The sequence below is a fragment of the Mauremys reevesii genome, linkage group 13 (genome assembly GCF_016161935.1).
Source record: "Mauremys reevesii isolate NIE-2019 linkage group 13, ASM1616193v1, whole genome shotgun sequence".
In the NCBI taxonomy this organism is placed as follows: Eukaryota; Metazoa; Chordata; order Testudines; family Geoemydidae; genus Mauremys; species Mauremys reevesii.
Genome location: NC_052635.1, coordinates 8,097,552 through 8,118,144, shown reverse-complemented (window position 1 = coordinate 8,118,144; position 20,593 = coordinate 8,097,552). Strand labels below are relative to the sequence as shown.

Below are 20,593 nucleotides of genomic sequence, written 5' to 3'. Positions count from 1 at the left end.
AAACCCATATTGAATTTCAGATGAGAGAGATATTTCAGGGGTGGCAGTTACATAGGGGAAAATCTTTTAAATTATATAGACCCCATTACCACCAAGCACTTAAGCACATGCTTGATTCTCATCTAATGAGTCATCTTATTGACTTCCATCGAGTACTCACACGCTTAAAAGAGAAGCAAATAAACTCTTGGATCAGGGCTACAACTGTGATCCAAAGTTTTGGTGTCACCATACTTATGGAAATCCATTGTGTCAATTAAATAAAATGGATCTTCAGAAAAACAAATTACATGGACTTTCATTAATATATTTTTTTAACTGAAGTTCCCTGACTGTTCCCAGGTCAAAATGATTGTTTGGCTTAATGATTGCACTAGTAGTTGTCCCAGCTGATCGACAGGAAAAGGTAGCATCTGTATAGCATCTGTAATGAGGATTGCAATAAATTGTGGTATTCTTCAGACTTATTTTGAATAAGTAGAGATTTCCTTTTTATCCTTACTTTATGAAGGATCCATGCTTGGCTTCTACATCACTACAGAGACATGGTCCCAAGCCTGTCATTATGGCTGTAATCAAGGATTATAGATGAATAGATTACAAGGTCAGAAGGGATCCCTGTTATCAACTATTCTGACCTTTTGTATAGCACAGGCCAGAGAACTTCCTTGAACTAATCCCTAGAGCAGATGTTTTAGACAAAAATATCAAATCTTGAGTTAAAAATTGTCGGTGATGGTGAATCCACCACAATCCTAGGGGCTGTCTCTTACTGTGTTTCTGTACTGTGGATACTACAAAAGAATCCTGATCTCATGTAGAGGCTTTAGGTGCAATAATAATAATAATAATAATAATAATAATAAACAACATATTGAGATGGTCAATGTGTTCATATTTATCATTCTAATTTCACAGAAGCTGCCCCTGTCTGAATTTGTTTCTCTAATTGACCTCCACCTATTGGACTGAAGCAGAAATTATTTCAGAAAAGTTCTCTGTACTGTGTTATCTAAGTCAGGATAGATGATCCCTGTGGTCATTTCTGGGTTTAAAAATCTATAAATCTATGAATTATTATCTCCATATATCCAGTGCCTCTTCTGTCTCATTCCTTCTCCTTTGTTGCTCTCTTGTGATCTCATAAAGAAAACAAAATTTCTTTGCTATCATCTGCAAGCTCCATCTTTTTTTCTTCACTCATACCTTATGGTCCTGTATTTGCCAGTGATAATTCCAGAACACCAGCGCCATTGGGCACTCTGAACTTAGACTGGATCACAGTGTCCCAGGCCAGAGGCCACCTCAGATATTTGCCTTTTTACTATTAATCCACCAGCAAGCACAGGCCACAGGCCACAATCCTGGTAACCCTGAGGCCAGTAGGAGCTTGGCTTTGCTCTCCAGGGGGTCATGTTTGGGGCCCATTGTTTGGGATTGCAATGTCTGTCCAGGTAGCTGAAGGTTTCAGAGCACAGCAGTGTCCCAACTCTCCACAGCCAGTAAGGTAGGGAAAGAGCTTTATCTTCATTCCAAAGGGAGGGGAGCTGAGGCACAGATGGCTGATTCCTCAGACTCTACAATGCCACCTTCCAAGGTGCTGTGGTACCTTAGGGCCCGACAAGAATTAACAATTTAGTGTCACAACTCCCCGGAGAGGAAAGGAGAAGCCATTATCCCTATTTCACAGATGGGGAAACTGAGTCACCAGGCAGCTTAAGTGACGTGCAGTCACACAGGTAGCCCCTGGGCCCCATTGACTTGGATGGATCTATGGCTCCTTTACACCAGCTGGAAATCTTGCTCTTTGACTTGAGTGATGTGATGGTTGATTGACACCAGCTGAGTAAAAGGCTCATTGACTCCAGTGGGGCTGTGGCTGATTTACACCACTTGGGTATCTGGACCATTTACTCCAGTGGAGCTAGGTGTGGTTGATATCAGCTGGGGATTTGACCTATCGGACTCCAATGGAGTGAAGGCTGATTTACACCAACTGGGAATCAGGCTCCATTCACTCCAATGTAGCTATGGTCAATTTACATCAGTTGGGGATCTGGTCCCACTGAATCCAGTGGACCAAATGCTAATTTACACTAGCTTGCGATATGGCCCACAAGAATGAAGGTTGAGCTTTTCTAACCTTCCTAAGAGATTTGGACACATAATTCCCATTGTAGGTTGAAATCATGGCTCATTGTCCCTCAGGGAGTCTGGGACAAAGCCAGGAACTGAGAGGAGATTTCTGAGTCCAGTTCAGTGCCCGAAACATGAGATCGGCTTCATCTCCATGCTGCAATGGTTGGGCGAGGGGCTCTGGCCTGTGCTATGGGCTCTGTCCATACAGGGGCCAGATTTTAAAGGGATTTAGGGGCCTAGTGGGAATTTCTGAAGCTCCCGGGCCTTTCAAACTCATTTATTTCAATGGGTGTTAGGTGCTTAGGTACTTTTCAAAATCTCATTAGGTGCCTAAATACCTTTACAAATCTTACCCTAACTTTACACCACAGAGCCTATGCCAACAGATGTCATACACTGAGCAGGGGTGGCAGAGCCTTCCCAGAAGCGGGGGAGCCAGAGGCCCCCAACCCCTCTGTGGCTCCACCTCTCCTCTCCTCTTTCCTATGAGGCCCTGCCCCCTGGCCGAGACAGCAGTATGAGCCCAGCCCAGGCAGCTCTGGGGAACCACGGATCCTCCACCTGTCTGGGGTGGGGGGAGCCCGACAGCATCCCCCAGCCCATGTCCCCTTTCTCCCAGGCCCCTCGCCCAGGGCAGGTGGAGGGTCTGCAGCTCCTCACAGCTGCCTGGGCAGCTCTTACCCCAACCCAGCTCCAGCTGGGGGGTGGGGCCTAGGAGCTGCAGCCCAGCCATGGTAAGAGACGTATGGGCAGCTGTGTGGAGCTGCAGATTCTCCACTTGCCCTGGGTGGGGAGTCCAGGGGGTGGGGTCTGCAGCTCCCTACAGCTGCCTGGGCTCCTCAACGGGGCTCCGGCTGACAGCCTGTCCAGGAGGAGGGGGGCAGGAACTTGGGAGGAAGAGGTGGGGTGGGTTCCAAGGCAAAACATGTGAGGGCCATGGATCCCTGTCCCCCCTTCATCCCCCCCCTGCCCATTCCAGTGCCCCTGACACTGAGAGTTTTGTTAGCATGTCTTTGATGATCAGGGGTGTGGAGTTTTTAAGCGTATACCTGATCTTAGAGAAAATGTAATAAAATATGTGTTGAAAACATTCTTTTAGCCTGGAGCACCCTAACCATAAATGAAAATTGTAATCCCCCTTTCCTCCCACATGAAGAGACTTAGGAAGGTTTGTGTACATACTAATTCACTGACACATTGATTTGTGGCCAAACATTTTCAAAATTGGATGACTCAGGCGAAAAAAAAAGTCAAGGAAAGTGTGGGCCCCTTGCTGAATGAGGGAGGGAACCTAGTGACAGAGGATGTGGAGAAAGCTAGTGTACTCAATGCTTTTTTTGCCTCTGTCTTCACAGACAAGACAATGGGCCTCCCAGACAGCTGCACTCTGCAGCACGGTATGGGGAGGAGGTGACCAGCTCTCTGTGGGGAAAGAAGTAGTTTGGGACTATTTAGAAAAGCTGGACGAGCACAAGTCCATGAGGCCGGATGCGCTGCATCCGAGGGTGCTAAAGAAGTTGGCCGATGAGATTGCAGAGCCATTGGCCATTATCTTTGAAAAATCATGGTGATCGGGGGAGGTCCCGGATTACTGGAAAAAAGCTAATGTAGTGCCCATCTTTAAAAAAGGGAAGAAGGAAGATCCAGGGAACTACAGGCCAGTCAGTCTCACCTCAGTCCCTGGAAAAATCATGGAACAAGTCCTCAAGGAATCAATTCTGAACCACTTAAAGGAGGGGAAAGTGATCAGGAACAGTCAGCATGGATTCACCAAGGGCAAGTCATGCCTGACTAACCTAATTGCCTTCTATAATGAGATAACCAGCTCTGTGGATGAGGGGAAAGCAGTGGATGTGCTATTTCTGGACTTTAGCAAAGCTTTTGATACAGTCTCCCACAGTATTCTTGCCAGCAAGTTAAAGAAGTATGGGCTGGATGAATGGACGGTAAGGTGCATAGAAAACTGGCTAGATGGTCGGGCTCAACGGGTAGTGATCAATGGTTCCATGTCTAGTTGGCAGCCGGTATCAAGTGGGGTGCCCCAAGGGTCGGTGCTGGGGCCGGTTTTATTCAATATCTTCATTAACGATCTGTAGGATGGTGTGGACTGCACCCTTAGCAAGTTTGCAGATGACACTAAACTGGGAGGAGTGGTTGATACGCTGGAGGGTAGGGATAGGATACAGCGGGACCTAGACAAATTAGAGGATTGGGCCAAAAGAAATATGATGAGGTTCAACAAGGACAAGTGCAGAGTCCTGCACTTAGGACGGAAGAATCTCATGCACTGCTACAGACTAGGGACTGAATGGCTGGGCAGCAGTTCTGCAGAAAAGGACCTAGGGGTTACGGTGGACGAAAAGCTGAATATGAGTCAACAGTGTGCCCTTGTTGCCAAGAAGGCTAATGGCATTTTGGGTTGTATAAGTAGGGGCATTTCCAGCAGATCGAGGGATGTGATCATTCCCCTCTATTCAGCACTGGTGAGGCCTCATCTGGAGTACTGTGTCCAGTTTTGGGCCCCACACTACAAGAAGGATGTGGATAAACTGGAGAGAGTCCAGCGGAGGGCAACAAAAATGATTAGGGGGCTGGAACACATGACTTATGAGGAGAGGCTGAGGGAACTGGGATTGTTTAGCCTGCAGAAGAGAAGAATGAGGAGGGATTTGATAGCTGCTTTCAACTACCTGAAAGGGGTTCCAAAGAGGATGGATCTAGACTGTTCTCAGTGGTAGAAGATGACAGAACAAGGAGTAATGGTCTCAAGTTGCAGAGGGGGAGGTTTAGGTTGGATATTAGGAAAAACTTTTTCACTAGTAGGGTGGTGAAGAACTGGAATGGGTTACCTAGGGAGGTGGTGGAATCTCCTTCCTTAGAGGTTTTTAAGGTCAGGCTTGACAAAGCCCTGGCTGGGATGATTTAGTTGGGTTTGGTCCTGCTTTGAGCAGGGGGTTGGACTAGATGACCTCCTGAGGTCCCTTCGAACCCTGAGATTCTATGATTCTATGAAAAATAATACTTAGGCTGGGATTTTCAATGGAGCCAAAGGGAATTAGACACCTGACGTCAATGGAGTTTGGACATCTAATTTCTATAATCTCCTTTCAAAATGCCAGATGTAGTTCTTCTGCGGCATTGCCATAGATCTCAAAGGGGTGTGTGTGTGTGTATGTATGTGTGTGTGTGTGTTTCACTGCTGGACCCTGCTGGAAGGAATGTGTGTGTATTTGTTTTGTGTCTTTTGCTGCTGCCCCCTGCTGGAGTGTACGAGCTCTGCTTAGTGTGTATGCGTGCTCAGGTATTTAGCTGTTGTCCCCCATTGAAATCCTCAGCAGTGAGCCTTAGAGCCTGGATCTAAGGAATTGGGCTCCTGCTATAGCACTGATAACAACTGTGTAGACATTTGGGCTCAGGATCTGAAGCCCATCCCCTCCCCAGGCTTCAGAACCCGAGCTCCAGCCTGACATGCTCTTTTTAGTGCCGTAGCATGAGCCTTGTGGGCTCAGCTCTGCAGACCCAGGCTGTGAGACTGGCTGTTAAAATGCAGTGCAGGTGTACTCTCTAGGGTGGCCAGATGTCCCGAGTTTTGGATCTTTTTCTTATATAGGCTCCTATTACCCCCCACTCCCTGTCCTGATTTTTCATATTTGATGTCTGGTCACCCTAGTACTCTCCTTGGCCAGTGCTGCAGACTAGTGTGCCAACAGGACTGTGTGCATGCACACCCAGGACTGGAATACTGGGGTGGGCAGAGCTGCAAGTCACAGCTCTGCTGCATTGAGAGAGCTCTGTGTGGGGAAGGGAGTGAGAGGGGCAGGGCTAAATTTGACTATTTGTCAGCGTTGTGTTTGGGGCAGGTCAGCCAGGAAAAAGGAGTTGTAACTCATGATTATGATTATTGGCAGTGCTGGGAAGTGGCTTGGGGCCAGGAATAGTAGGGGTATTACATGACAGGGCTGAGGTACATCAGCACAGCTGTGAAGGCAACCAAGGACTGGGAAAGCAGAGGGCTATGTGTCAGGACTGAGGGGCACTGGCAGAGCTGGGGTGTGTGGGCAGGACAGCAAAGCCTGTCACAATCCAGGTACGTTGGCTGATCTGTTACTGAGGCCTAGACAGCTGGAATTGCCTTTGACTCACTGTACCTGGGCCCTGCTGCCTCAGCTAACCCAGTGGGTCTCTCTGGTTTGTTTACATGTCAGTTTCACTGCAATCCATTCCCCCTCCCCCCCCCCCCACACACACACACTACATCCCCTAGCTAGATGAGACTCTGGTGAAATTTATGAATGAAGGGATCACCCTTCACAGGAGCTGGTCAAACTGGCTTGACCCCTTTCACTTTACACATCAGGGGGCTCCTTGCCATAGGAACAAACCTTCCCCCTTCCTTTGTCTAGCATTAATCAGCAGCTCTGACTTTCCTTTCTAATCAGCTCCAATGGGACTGCTGCCGCAACCTGCATTTCCCAACAGTGTTTCCATTCTAATATCCTCCATGGGACCCATTAACATGAAAAGTAACTTTGTTTCTGGCACTGGCCCTTGATTCCTTGAGAGGTTTGTCAGATCCCCCGGCAGTGCCCAGGTCTCAGCTGGGCATAACATTTCTCAGAGAACTGATTAAGACATGAGGAGTTATAACAACCTGTGTGTCCTCCTGTAAATCCCTATAGTGCTGCTGCCTAGTTGGAGAGATTTCTCTTTAGTAGCTGTGTTACAAATGAGCACATAATGAAGCAGGGTTTTTTTTAACTGATTATTATTTTTATCCTAATCAAGAGTCAATGAAATTAACATGTTTCAGATGACACTGCTCAGGGTTCCTTCATGCTGGGGATCTGTCAGTGCAGAACTGCTATCAGACCTATAGAAACAGCTGCGTCCTTACAGACAAGCACTTTACAGCCTATGGACAGACTGTTCATTGCCACTTGTCTGGTCAGCCACCAGGGACTGAGATACCTCCTGTTACAGTCTATCCCCTCGCCACTGCTGCCCTTAGCAGACAGTCGCAGTCCCACTACAAGCCCCTTGTCAGCTTCAATTCCCACCTGCTTTGCCTGTGAAATTAGCTGCACACAGAGTCAGGATGAATATCCTTTAGCTACCAATAATCATGATAGATATTTTTTAATTACCTTTAGTGTTCATGACTGAGAAATGTCATAGAATCATAGGAGATTAGAGTTGGAGGAGATCTCAGGAGGTCATCTAGTCCAACCCCCTGCTCAAAGCAGGACCAACCCCAACTAAATCATCCCAGCCAGGGCCTTAAAAACCAATAAGGAAATGTCAGCAGCCCCTGATCACTGAAGTCCATTTCCCACAGGGATGGACCAATTAGCAGCAGATAGATAGATAGAAGCAGGTGAATGTAAACACCATTAGACAAGTAGACAGAGAGATGATTAGACAGATGAACAGATGACATCACAGATTGACAGAAGTGTAGATGGGCAATTAGAAATACATGTGGATAGATAATTGGATGGATAAAGTGCAGGGGGAGGAAAAATGGAGAGATATCTTGATGGACAGTAACAGGATGGATAATTAGGTGGATGGTTAGATTGACAGATAATTGGAGAGAGCAGTGAAAATATAAGCGCTCTCTCTCTCTCTCTCACATACACACACACACCCCAGATCGTCCCATCCAACAATGTGCTTCAAAACTGATCAAAGGAGGTCATTTCTCTAGGTGAGAACTCAGGTGACAGCACCTGCACCATGACTGTCTTCCCTTAACATGTCTTCTGAGCCTGCCAACTGGTGTTATACTTGGGTGCTGTGGTTTTCATATGACCACAGATCCACTAATAAATAATGACTGACCTAGGCTGTGAAATTCAGCTCTAGATCCTGAGTCTCACAAAGAGAATTGAGGATGTTAGTTGGTGATTTCTGTGTTAGACCCTTGATGTCCAGGTAACTTCATTCATTTCCATTGCTGCTATGAATTTGATGGGTAGCATCAAGTGATGCACAGAGAGGCCGGTCAGAGCTGTAAGATAATCACAATTTCCAACTTCTGCCACACTTCTGCCACAAATCTGGCCCTAACTCCCTTTGATTCCTTGGAAAATCTCTCCAATGATCACTGAATGAACGGGTGCCTTTCCATTGACTTCAGTAGAATTAGGCCCCAACAGAGGTGTTAGCCAATACATACAAGTTGTGCATATCATACACCACATCAATGGGTATTATGCACACTTTATTAATGTAATATGCAATATATCTATGAGCCATTGACTGATATATGTGTTGGGAAGTTATATTAACTGTATGTATTATGCTCTTCCCACAATTCTGCTTGCCCGTGTCGAGTATCCCACAACACTTTGCAAAACTGAAGCCAGCTTTGGCATTAGGAAATAGGAAGCCTATCAAAGCCAATGGCTTTGTCCTAGACCAGGTTGGGATGAATCTCTACACCCAACTGGTTTAGCATATAGTATCCAAAAGAGAGATTATAAAAGTACAGAACAAAGCAGCAAGTTTAGGAACAGTTACAAACTAGTGGGATGGATTTTAGTGTTGAGTAAAGAGCTTTGCAACTTGAATAATTGTACTATAAATACTGCCAGTTGAAATGCATCTCTTTGAAGCACACTTTCTGTGTAAGGTGAACATGCTGCAAGAATATGCTGCCAGGAATGAGGGTATATTTTCTTTTTGTATTGTACTGCTTTGATTTAGACAATACATTTAGCTCTGATTCATTGTTTGGTCTCTTGAAAATTTTTAAGACCAAGCCATGTGTGTAGTCAATCAGCTACACCTCTGAATCAGTAGATCTGTGATGTCATGAACATTTAAAGCTACCTATTCCAACTATAGGTAGGGTGAATGATTGACAGTGAGTCAAAATGGAGTTGATTCTTAGCTCTGTCACTGAACCAGCTTTTTCTCAGTGCACACATGTTGCAGATGAGGAAAAATAACATTTGCTCCCTCCATAGGGAGATTTGTTGCGTAAGTCAGATTTTCAAGATAATTGAAGGGGTTTGGTGCCCAAATCCCATTGACAGTCAATGGGATTTGGGTGCTTAACTCTTTTATGTCTCTTTCCTAGGGTGACCAGATTGCCTCGTACTGAAGTTAGGCTTACTGGCCTCTATTTGCCAGGATTGCCACTGGACCCTTTTTTCTTTTTTTTAAATAAATGATGTCACATTAACTATCCTCTAGCATCCAGTACGGAAGCTGATTTAAGTGACAGGTTACATATCTCAGTTAGTAGTTCTGCAATTTCAAATATGAGTTCCTTCAGAACTCTTGGGTGGATCTCATCCAGTCCTGGTGACTTATTACTGTCTAATTTAACAATTTGTTCCAAAACCTCCTCTGTTGACAGCTCAATCTGGGACAATTCCTCAGATCTGTCACTGAAAAAGAATGGCTCAGGAGTGGAAATCTCCCTCACATCCTCTGCAGTGAAGACTAAAGCAAAGAATGCGCTTGTTAAGAGTAACAAGAAGGGTTTCTTCAGGTATGTTAGCAACAAGAAGAAAGTCAAGGAAAGTGTGGGCCTCTTACTGAATGAGAGAGGCAATCTAGTGACAGAGGATATGGAAAAAGCTAATGTACTCAATGCTTTTTTTGCCTCTGTCTTCACAAACAAGGTCAGCTTCCAGACTGCTGCACTGGGCAGCACAGCATGGGGAGGAGATGACCAGCCCTCTGTGGAGAAAGAAGTGGTTCAGGACAATTTAGAAAAGCTGGATAAATACAAATCCATGGGGCCGGATGCGCTGCATCTGAGGATGCTAAAGAAGTTGGCAGATGTGATTGCAAAGCCATTGGCCATTATCTTTGAAAACTCATGGTGATCGGGGGAGGTCCCAGATGACTGGAAAAAGGCTAATGTGATGCCCATCTTTAAAAAAGGGAAGAAGGAGGATCCGGGGAACTACAGGCCAGTCAACCTCACCTCAGACCCTGGAAAAATCATGGAGCAGGTTCTCAAGGAATCAATTCTAAAGCATTTAAAGGAGAGGAAAGTGATCAGGAAGAGTCAGCATGGATTCACCAAGGGCAAGTCATGCCTTACTAACCTAATTGCCTTTTATGAGGAGATAACTAGTCTGTGGATGTGGGGAAAGCAGTGGATGTGTTATTCCTTGACTTTTTGGCAGCCTTCCTGCTTCTGATGTACTTAAAAATTTTTTGCTGTTGGTTTTTGAGTTTGTTGCTAGTTGCTCTTCAAATTCTTTTTTGGCCTGCCCAATTAAACTTTTACACGTGACTTGCCAGAGTTCATGCTCCTTTCTATTTTCCTCAGCAGGATTTAATTCCCAATGTTTAAAAGATGACTTTTTGCCTCTAATTTCTTCTTTTACTTTGTTGTTTAGCTATGGGGCACTTTTTTTGGTCCTCTTACTATTTTTTTTTTAATTTGGTGTATGCATTCAATTTGAGCTTGTATTATGTTTTTTATAAAAAAAGTTTTCCTGCCTGTGATGGGGTGTACCAGGTCCTTTGAGTTCCCCTGCTAGAGGCCTTGTGGTCCTGCAACACCACAGAAAAGGAGCAGTGAAGGTGGGTCTTCCAGGCCTGCCTAGAAAGACTGCAGGGAAGCAGCCAATTAGAGCACAGCAGGCTTAGTTAAAAGGAGCTGCAGGGCTTGAGAAGATCAGTTTCTGGTTGGGACCAGAAGTGGGAGGAAGGATGGAAGGCTGTGAAACTCTCTGGACAAAGAGGTTTCAAGCAGGGAACAGACAGAGAAACCTGAGGTACAGACAAATAGGAAGGGATTACATGGGAAGTGGCCCAGGGAATAGCAGCAGCAATGGAGTTAAAGGAAGCAGCATGTAGCTGCTATTTGTAGAGTGGAGGGATAGCTCAGTGGTTTGAGCGTTGGCCTGCTAGACCCAGGCTTGTTAGCTCAATCCTTGAGGGGGCCACTTAGGGATCTGGGGCAAAATCAGTACTTGGTCCTACTAGCAAAGGTGGGGGGGCTGGATTCAATGACCCTTCTAGTTCTAGGAAATAGGTATATCTCCATTTATTATTATTATTATTATCCTGGGTTGGGACCCAGAATAGTAGAAGGGCCCAGATCCATTGGCAAAGTCGCCAAAGCCCCGAGATGGGTCAAGTTTCAGGCTTGAATTTAAAGGTTTCTAGGATGGGGATGAAGCCCCTGCAGAGGGCCAAGCATTTGTTGAACTTTGTTGCCCCAGGAAGGGGACTGAACTTGAAGGAGTGACCTGGAGGGAGAAATGGGGCAATAAGAACCATTAAAGGCTAAGAGTCTCCAGGGAGAAAGCCAGGGCAATATTGCTATATAACTGCGCAAGCACAGACTTAAAGCTAGCCCAGAAAGGGTTGAGGACTTAGCCCAGAAAGAGGGCTAAAGACTCTAAGAAGAGCAGAGGGACAGGCTCTGTCAGACCTTTTACCCCGGAAGATGTTTGTTAGTGAATCAAGACTATTTGTGACTTGGCTGGATGGCTGTGCCACTGAAGACCCACCTGATGAGTTTAACAGCCAACAGGGGGATCCAGGAGCAGAGAGATCGTACAGGTTTTCACCCGACCAACAGGAGGTGCTCATGAGAGGTGTGTCCTCAATCACAATGCCATTTGTAGGCATTTCACTTTTGTGACTGTACCTTTTAATTTCCATTTAACTAGCCTCCTCATTTTTGTTTAGTTCCACTTCCTGAAGTTAAATGCTTTTGTGATGGCCTTCTTTGGTATTCCCCACTACCCTCACAAGGATGTTAAATTTAATTATATTATGGTTTCTCTTACCAAGTGGTTCAGTTATACCCACTTCTTGAATCAGATCCTGTTCTCCACCTGGATCTAAATCAAGGATTGCCTCTCCCCTTGTGGGTTCAGGACACTGAATAGGAGTCAAGAACATGATGCAGTTGCAAAACACCCTAATAGCATTCAGGGTTGTATTAACAGGAGTATTTGATGCAAGACATGGGAGATCATTGTCCCATTCTGCTTGGCACTGATGAGGCCTCAGCTGGAGTACTGTGTCCAGTGCTGGGCTCCACACTTTAGGAAGATGTGGACAAATTGGAGGGAGACAGAGGAGAGCAAAACAATGATGAAAGGTTTAGAAAACCTGACCTAGGAGGAAAGGTTAAAAATACTCAGCATGTTTAGTCTGGAGAACAGAAGACTAAGTGGGGATCTGTTAACCATTTTCAGATATGTTAAGTGCTCTTATAAAGAGGAATGTGATCAATTCTTCTCTATGTCCACTGAAAGTAGAACAAGAATTAAAGTGTTTAATCTGCAACAAGGAAGATTTAGGATATTAGGAAGAACTTTCTAACTCTAAGGGTAGTGAAGTTCTGGAAGAGGGAGGTTGTGGAATCTGCATCACTGGAGGTTTTAAAGTACATGTTGGACAAACAGCTGGGAGGAAAGATTTAGGTTTACTTGGTCCTACCCCATCCTGACTCAGCACACAGGGCTGGACTTTATGATTTCTCAAGGTCCTGTCTGACCCGACTATGACATTCCCCTGGTGTTATCTGAACTGAATATCTGCTAGGTCACGCCAATCCTTGACTCTGGGAGCCAGTCTTACCCTGCTCTGCTGTGAGAACCCCCACTCCTGGGCTGTTCACACACAGCCTCTGGCATGTAAGCTGCTCCTTGGATTGTGCAACTGAATGGCTCTAGCCAATATCTCCAGTCCCAGACACAACCCTAGGAACCTCTGCCTTTCCATCTCCAGTTATGCCCGCTGGATGCTGCAAGCTTATATGAGTTCATTAATTTAACAAAGAAATTGATATGTACCAAGCTTGTTATCCCAAGGGGAGTCTCTGACACACTTCAAACCAAACTTACTGCTTCAGGTAGAATAAACAAACAAATTTATTAACTATAAAGATAGATTTTAAGTGATTATAAGCCAAAGCACAACAAGTCAGATTTGACAAATGAAATAAAAGCAAAACATATTCTAAGCTGATCTTAATACTTTCAATACCCTTACAAACTCAGATGCTTCTCACCAAATACTGGCTGGTTGCTCTTCAGGCAGGCTCTACCCTTTCATCAGTGCTTCAGTTGCTTGGTGACGATGTCTGTAGATGGAGGTGGAAGTGAGAGAGGAAGAGCCTGGCAAATGTCTCTCCCTTTTATCATGTTCTTTCTTCCCTCTTGGCTTTGCTCCCCCACCTTCAGAATCAGGTGAGCATTACCTCATCATAGTCCCACACTGACCAAAGCAAGGGGGTGACTCATTCAAGAGTCCAACAGATCCTTTGTTGTTGCCTAGGCCAGTGTCCTTTGTTCCTGTGAGGCTGGGCTGGGTTTGTCCCATACATGCCCTGAAGAGGTGTGAACTGACCTGCTGCTCTTGGACAGTTTTTCCCTGGGCTTGTTTTAAGCCACGGGGACACATTTTAAGCCTCATAATGAAATTACAACCTATAACATTACTATAACAACAATTACTATATCATTACTATAACAACAATGATCAGTGCATCATGAGCCTTCCGAAGACACCTGACATGACAAACTTTGCATTGGATACTACACAATCATGATGAATATGGGTTGCATGGTGTTCCCACAAGGTACAGAATGTGACACTGACATTTCTATGATTCTATGATTTAGGGTCCATATTTGAAAATGAAATACTTTTGCCAAAAGAAAATTGAGATTTTTGTCAGATTTGATGTTTTCCTGTGGAAAATTTTGAGTAAAACAAAAATACGTTTTCTGCTGTAATAGCTTTTTTTGTGTGTGGGAAAATAGCTAGCTCTTCTTGGCTACCCCTTTGGCCTCCTGTTGAATCCAGGCAGGGAGTAGCCTGAGGGTATTTCCACAACCCTCATCTTCTAAAGACTAATCCCAGAACCTCCAGTTCCATAGTCTCCAGCAGGTATTCACATAACACCTGGTTAGCTTGCTCAAACTTCATCATGTGCCTTGTCTGGAGACTACAATTCCTAGCAAACTCTAGGGTTAAAGGGCTACATCTGTGACACACATATGTGCTTACCTTGCTACACAAGAGGCCTACTTCTGTGTTACCTCCTGCTAAGCATTGGGGTTAAAATACTGAAAAGCACCAAAGGGACTTTGGTGCTTAAGTCTCATTTCAAGAGTTTCTTAGGGCCAGATTTTTAAAGGTATTTAAGCACCTGGTGGGATTTTCAAAAGCACCTGGTTTCAATGAGTGGTAGCTGCCTAGGTGCCTTTGGAATACCCACTAGTACCTATCACTTTAAAAATCTTACCCTTGCTAGATATTCAAAGCTATTTAGGCTTTGCAAATTGCAGGTAGATATCCTGAGGGATTCAAAAAAACACTTAAGCAGGTTTGACACCTAACTCCTACTGACTTCAGTGGGTTTAGGCACCTAAATACCTTTCAAAATCTGGCCTTTAGACACTTGTCCACATTTTACTGTCTGTTTCAGAGACACGGCTCCAAGGTACAATTCTTCCCTGACTCGCTAGACATGATGCAGCTTAATGTCCTCTGTTACAGGAGTGCTATATATCTTGAATATATTGAAATGGAGAATAGATTAGGTGCCTGTAGATGGTGTCACGTATATGAAGCATATTTCCTTGGTTTTGTAGGACTAATAAAATTCATTGTTGGGGCTTCCTCTGTCCAGTTCTTTGGTTGTGTCGAGAAAGTGGAAGGGGTCAAATGTTGGCATTTGCCATTACTTTACAGCTGGGGAAAATGAGGAGGGGGGGGGTCTTAAATAATGCTCCAAAGCTCGCAGTGTTTAGCAAGTGTTTGGCAAAGACAGAACTAGAGCACTGGTCTTCAGGCTACCAGTATTGTGCTTTCGCCAGGTGACCAGCTTGACTCAGCGGAGTCCATTACACATTCTCTGGAAGTCTGTGAAATTCTGTTGAGATCAAATACCCCAGTGTGCTAGGGAGGTGGGGGCAGAGTACAAAACCAACCCCCTCATTCAGCCAGCGTGAGCTGCAGCTCATTAGCAAGGTAGGTAGGGGTAAAACCAGTTGGTTGGTGATGGAAAATCCCACCAATCTCAACATCTATAGCATTTGCCTGAGTCTTTTGGTTTTGAAGAGACAGATTCTCATTTATACTAACAACACTTCACACCACTCTGGCAGTAGAATGAGAGATTAAAACTGAGTGACTCATACCATGTCATGCTCATTTTAAAGCCCTTTATACTGCTACAGTGGTGGAGAATGCCCTTGATGTAAATATGAGCCAAGTGTGAAATATTCCTATATTTAAAATATATGTAGGTTTCGGTGGGGGAGCTATATCACCCTCTGATGCACCATTTTCCAGCAGGCATGCTATTGTGTGTCATCCAAAGAAAAAAAGATTGTGAAAGAAAGGACTTTTTGTTGACAGGCTCTACTGGAAGACATGGTAAGTTAAAACCACAAAACATCTACAGCTTATCCTGTGAATTATAGTTTAAAGTAACTGTATTGTGAAACAGGTTAGCCATTCTTTATAATGAGCAACCTGAAAATTGCCATTCAAAAAGTTTGTTCCCTTGAGGAGTCAACACACCTGTACTGAAAGAATCAGTGTATCTCTTTCCTTTTTTTAATGTAGTATAAAATCTAGGATGAACAAAAGGAAATAGTATTTTTTGTGAATTTTATAACTGGTAGAGCCAATTGGTAAATTACTGTTTTACTTCAAAAAAAATTGCAAAAATGAAAATATTTTCATTTTTACCCATTTTTCTTTTATTTTTTCCAGGTTTTTTCTCAAAGAAAACCAGAAACTAAAAAGGTTTCAGTTAACCAAAAGTGAAACATGTTCTTTAGTTGCCAGAAACGTCTTGTTTTCATGAAAATCCCCCAAACACTTTATTTATTTACTTGAAAAAATCTGCTTAATCAAAAAGACAATATTCATTGAAAAAAAAGTGTGGAGGGAAACTTTGCTAGCAGCTGTAATACATTAACCTGTGGAATGTATTAGTCTAGTAACTTTACTGAGGCAAATATAAAAGGATAGGTAGATGGATAGGTCGGTAGGGGTAGGTAGATTTCTAATCAGTGCCCAGAAGTGGTAATCTCAGCTCTTATGTTCTATCCTCAGCTGTCTCTGTGATTTGAACAGATCACTTCCCATCCCTGTTTTAGTTTCCGCACCTATAAAAAGGGAAAAACCATAGTGACCTAGTCACACCATTCATTCCTTAAAGCAGGTCTCTAATGTGAATTGATTAATAGCCATGCTTTGCAGATGTAAAGAGCTGCATAAGTGCTAAATATTGTTAACTGTGCAAGAATAAATTCAAATTGAAATGGAGATGATAGGCATTACAACTAAGATTTTCAAAGAAGCATAAGGGGTTAGTGTCCTAGCTTCTATTGCACTAACTCCCTCTGACCCATTGGGAAATACTAGGCTACAATGACTATCAATAATTCTTTCTTTCTTCTAGAAACTGATGGCTGTCTCAGTTCAGGCAGGACTATCCTCTGTACAATGTGGCCGAAATACCTAGAGTTGTAGGGTGGGTTATACGTTGTTCCTTAAGCATTTGGCATTGGGCAGTGATTGGAACATGATTCCTAACTAATTAGTCTATTATTCTGATCTAGCCCAGGCTGTAAGGGTTGGACTGAAAGCTGAGTCCAGGGGAAGGAAAATGGGATGCAACTTTACGATATTTCTGGGAAGCTCTTTCTTTGTTGTTTGTTTCCACCTGTTTGTCTGGCTTGTCTTTTACACTGTAAGCTTTTCAGAGGAGGGAAAGTCTTCTGTGCTATGTTAGTGCAGTGGCTGGAGCAATGCGGTCCCAACCCTAGCTGCGACCTTAAGGGTCTAGCAGAAGACATAAAATATTTAATAAACTTAATTTCTGTAATTACTTACACCAGCTGAGTGTCTGGCACATTGATTACAGTGGAGCTAAGTTGATTCACACCGGTTGATGATCTGACTGTAACTTGAAGTCTTTGAATCAAGATTTGAGGACATCAGTAACTCAGCCAAAGGTTACGGTCTATTACAGGGGTAGGTGGATGAGGTTCTATGACCTGCAATGTGCAGAAGGTCAGACTAGATCATCATGATGGTATGTTCTGGCCTTAAAGTCTATGAGACTAGAGCCAGTTGAATTTTTGGGGATGAATATTTTATTCACAAAAATAATGATGTTTTGGGACAACCAAAACTATTCATGAATTCAGGTTGAATGTGTGGAATATCTTTGGCCAAAAAAAGAAGAAAACACTGAAAAAAATCTTACTGACATTTTCAAATGAAACATTTTCACTTTTCTTCTGAAAGACATTTTGTTTAGAAATGTAGCTAGATTTATCAAAAACAATTAAACAGTGTGAAAAAAATCCCAAAGATAAAAAAATATATATTTCTGGCAGTACAATATATTTTGTTTCACTTGTAACCTTTTTTTTTGGGGGGGGGGTTTCATTTCATTGAGAAAAACTAGAATAAATACATTTTGGGTTGACCTGAAATGAATTTTTCTTTTTTAAAGTTGGCATTTTGGCCATCAAAATGAAACATTGGTCATTCACTCAGCTCTAGGCCTGATCACCAATTTATTACACATTTCCTTAGGGGTATGTTGCCCACTGGTTAGAGCAGGGAGGGCTTATACTGTCTGGTTTCATTCTCCTTGCCACAGTTTTAAATCTGGACAAAACATTGGGTGGCAAAAATGTCAGCATGTCAGTGAGTTCAATGATGTCAAGGCTCTTGCAAACACTCACCTGTAGAACACAAGGTGTGTGGGTTTGTTTAAAATAACCTGGATAACTTTGGGTCTAACAGCAGCTTTGCACATCCTTCCAATATCAGTCAGTGGACAGATGCTGAATTTGCAAACACAACCAGCATTAAAAGTATATCCAAAGAAACCCTATGGTGAAATGAGATGATGAATGGCTGAAATCCCGGATGAACTAAGCAGTCGTTACTGCCACGGACAGCAACCTCTCATCTGTACTGCTAGGCAGCTTGTAAGACCTGAGCAATTTTTATAGTTCAAGAATATCTAGACATGCACACACAGAGCTATTTGGTATAGATGTCTGTTTAATCTTGCTTCTACCTGCTACTCCTAGGCGGGAGATTCCAGGGAGTAGGTCTGTTTCCAAGGACTGGGATTTTGACAAGTGCCTAAGAGTGTGAGGAATTAAGGCCCCCAATATCTGTTGTTTATAGGACATGTAGGACCTTTTATAGCTGACAATTAACCAGACATATGTTACAGCTGTCATCTTGGTTGACTTCAGTGATTGGATCAAGGACCTGCATAAGTAAAGCCATGAATGCCTATATTTTGAGTGAAAGAACCAGGGGTTTCTAGTCGGGCCTGTGACCAGACTCATAAACTCTGCAGCTTGGGCACAGATAGGTATTCATAAAATGCACTAATCAGTGGATTAGTCACACACAGACTAGTTGCTTTTGGGAGTACTTAACTGTTTGATGCTAATCCAGGACCATGGAGATCTGTGTGCCATGAAGATTTGTTAATAAGACAGAGGTCTAGTTATTTGTTATGAGATTTTCAAAATCAGGGTCCTAAAATATTTAGGCAATAGTTCCTACTGTAACTGGGTACCTCTTGGGTGCCGACCTCCCTTAGGATCCATTGACAGTTCCATCCAAGGACAATAAAACACCCATATTTCTAGTGTTGGAATAATTAACAAGGATCAAGCCCTTATAAAGCCCAGTTATCTAAGAAAAATTAGCTCTATATGACAAAGTTTGATTACAGGTTTAACTATCTTTCTTTTATGGGTCCATTTGTTTCATCAGGTAAAACTCCCAGTATTGATGAGTGAGGAAAATCACACCAGAGTGAAGGAATTCATCCTTCTGGGATTCCCTGGGTCTCAGTATTTGCAGCTGTCTCTCTTCGTACTCTTCTTCTTCATGTATGTCCTGATCATCACTGGTAATGTGGCCATCATCTTCCTAGTCAGGACCCAGACATGCCTTCAAACCCCCATGTACTACTTCCTCTGCAACTTTGCCTTCCTGGAGATCTGGTTCACCACAGCCTGTGTCCCTAAGACTCTAGCCAATCTTGTGTCCCAAAGCAAATCCATCTCCTTCACCAGCTGCCTTCTGCAGATGTATTTTGTCTTCTCCTTTGGCTGCACAGAATACTTCCTCTTGGCTGTCATGGCCTATGACCGCTATCTGGCCATTTGCTACCCGTTGCATTATAACACTATTATGAGCAGCACTCTCTCTGTTCAGCTGGCCCTTAGCTCTTGGGTGGGTGGCTTCCTGGTTATTTCTGTACCAGCAGGTCTGATTGCCAGATTGTCCTTCTGCGGGCCAAATGTCATCAATCACTTCTTTTGTGACATAGCTCCCTGGATAATTCTCTCCTGCACTGACACCTACCTAGTTGAGATGGTCTGTTTCATCATGTTTGCCATCGTCATCCTAGGATCCTGTGTGATAACCCTGGTATCCTACATTTATATCATCTCCACCATCTTGAAAATCCCCTCATCACAAGGTCGGCAAAGGGCCTTTTCCACATGCTCTTCTCATCTCACAGTTGTGATTATATGGTACGGATCCACCATTTTTCTACATGTTAAACCATCCATAGATACCTCTTTGGAACTGACCAAAATAGTCACCATCTTGAACACAATTGTGACTCCATTTCTAAATCCTTTCATCTATACATTGAGAAACAAAGAGGTCAGAGAGATCTTGAAAAGGGTATTCAGCAGGGGGACCTGAAGTAATTGTAAGATGTCCTGATGGTCACTGATTGTAGCAGAAAACATGGAAAGAGACAATGTCAATAATTTTAATTGTCTATTAAAGTCTTAGCAAAGTTACTAGGGTCATGTCAAACTCATGTAAAACTATCATCAAAGAACATCACATAAAACACCATTATTAGTATTAATACTATTGTCTGCATTATAGTAGTGTTTAGGAACCAAGTCATGGGCCAGTACCCCATTGTACTAGGTGCTGTACAAAGATAGAACAAGAAGATGATCCTGCCCCAAACAGCTTACAATCTAAATATTTGGCAAAAGACAACAGTCTTATACTGACAGATAGATGGGGTAGAACAAAGAAGTAATTAAATGAGACGATGATAAAAAACTACTCAAATAGTTAAGTCCAAAGCAGACTGTGAAGAGTTACAAAGGGATCTCACAAAACTTGGTGCCTAGGCAACAAAATGGCAGATGAAATTAAATGTTGATAAATGCAAAGTAATGCACATTGGAAAACATAATCCCAACTATACATATAAAGTGATGAGGTCTAAATTAGCTGTTACCACTCAAGAAAGAGATCTTGGAGTCACTGAATATTTCTCTGAAAACATCCACTCAATCTGAGCAGCAACCAAAAAAGTGAACAGGATGTTGGGAATCATTAAGAAAGGGATAGATAACAAGATAGAAAATACCATATTGCCTCTGTATAAATCCACCCTATGCCCATATCTTGAATACTGTGT

At 43.4% G+C, this 20,593-nt stretch overlaps 1 protein-coding gene across 1 annotated transcript; it reads left to right on the top strand.

Annotated features, from left to right (window-relative positions):
* Positions 1 to 18,921: 18,921 nt before the first annotated feature.
* LOC120379910 (olfactory receptor 6F1-like) lies at positions 18,922 to 19,851 on the top strand. Its single transcript, XM_039497426.1, has one exon. The coding sequence runs from the start codon at positions 18,922 to 18,924 to the stop codon at positions 19,849 to 19,851; it is 930 nt and encodes a 309-aa protein (XP_039353360.1).
* The last annotated feature ends 742 nt before the right edge of the window (positions 19,852 to 20,593 follow it).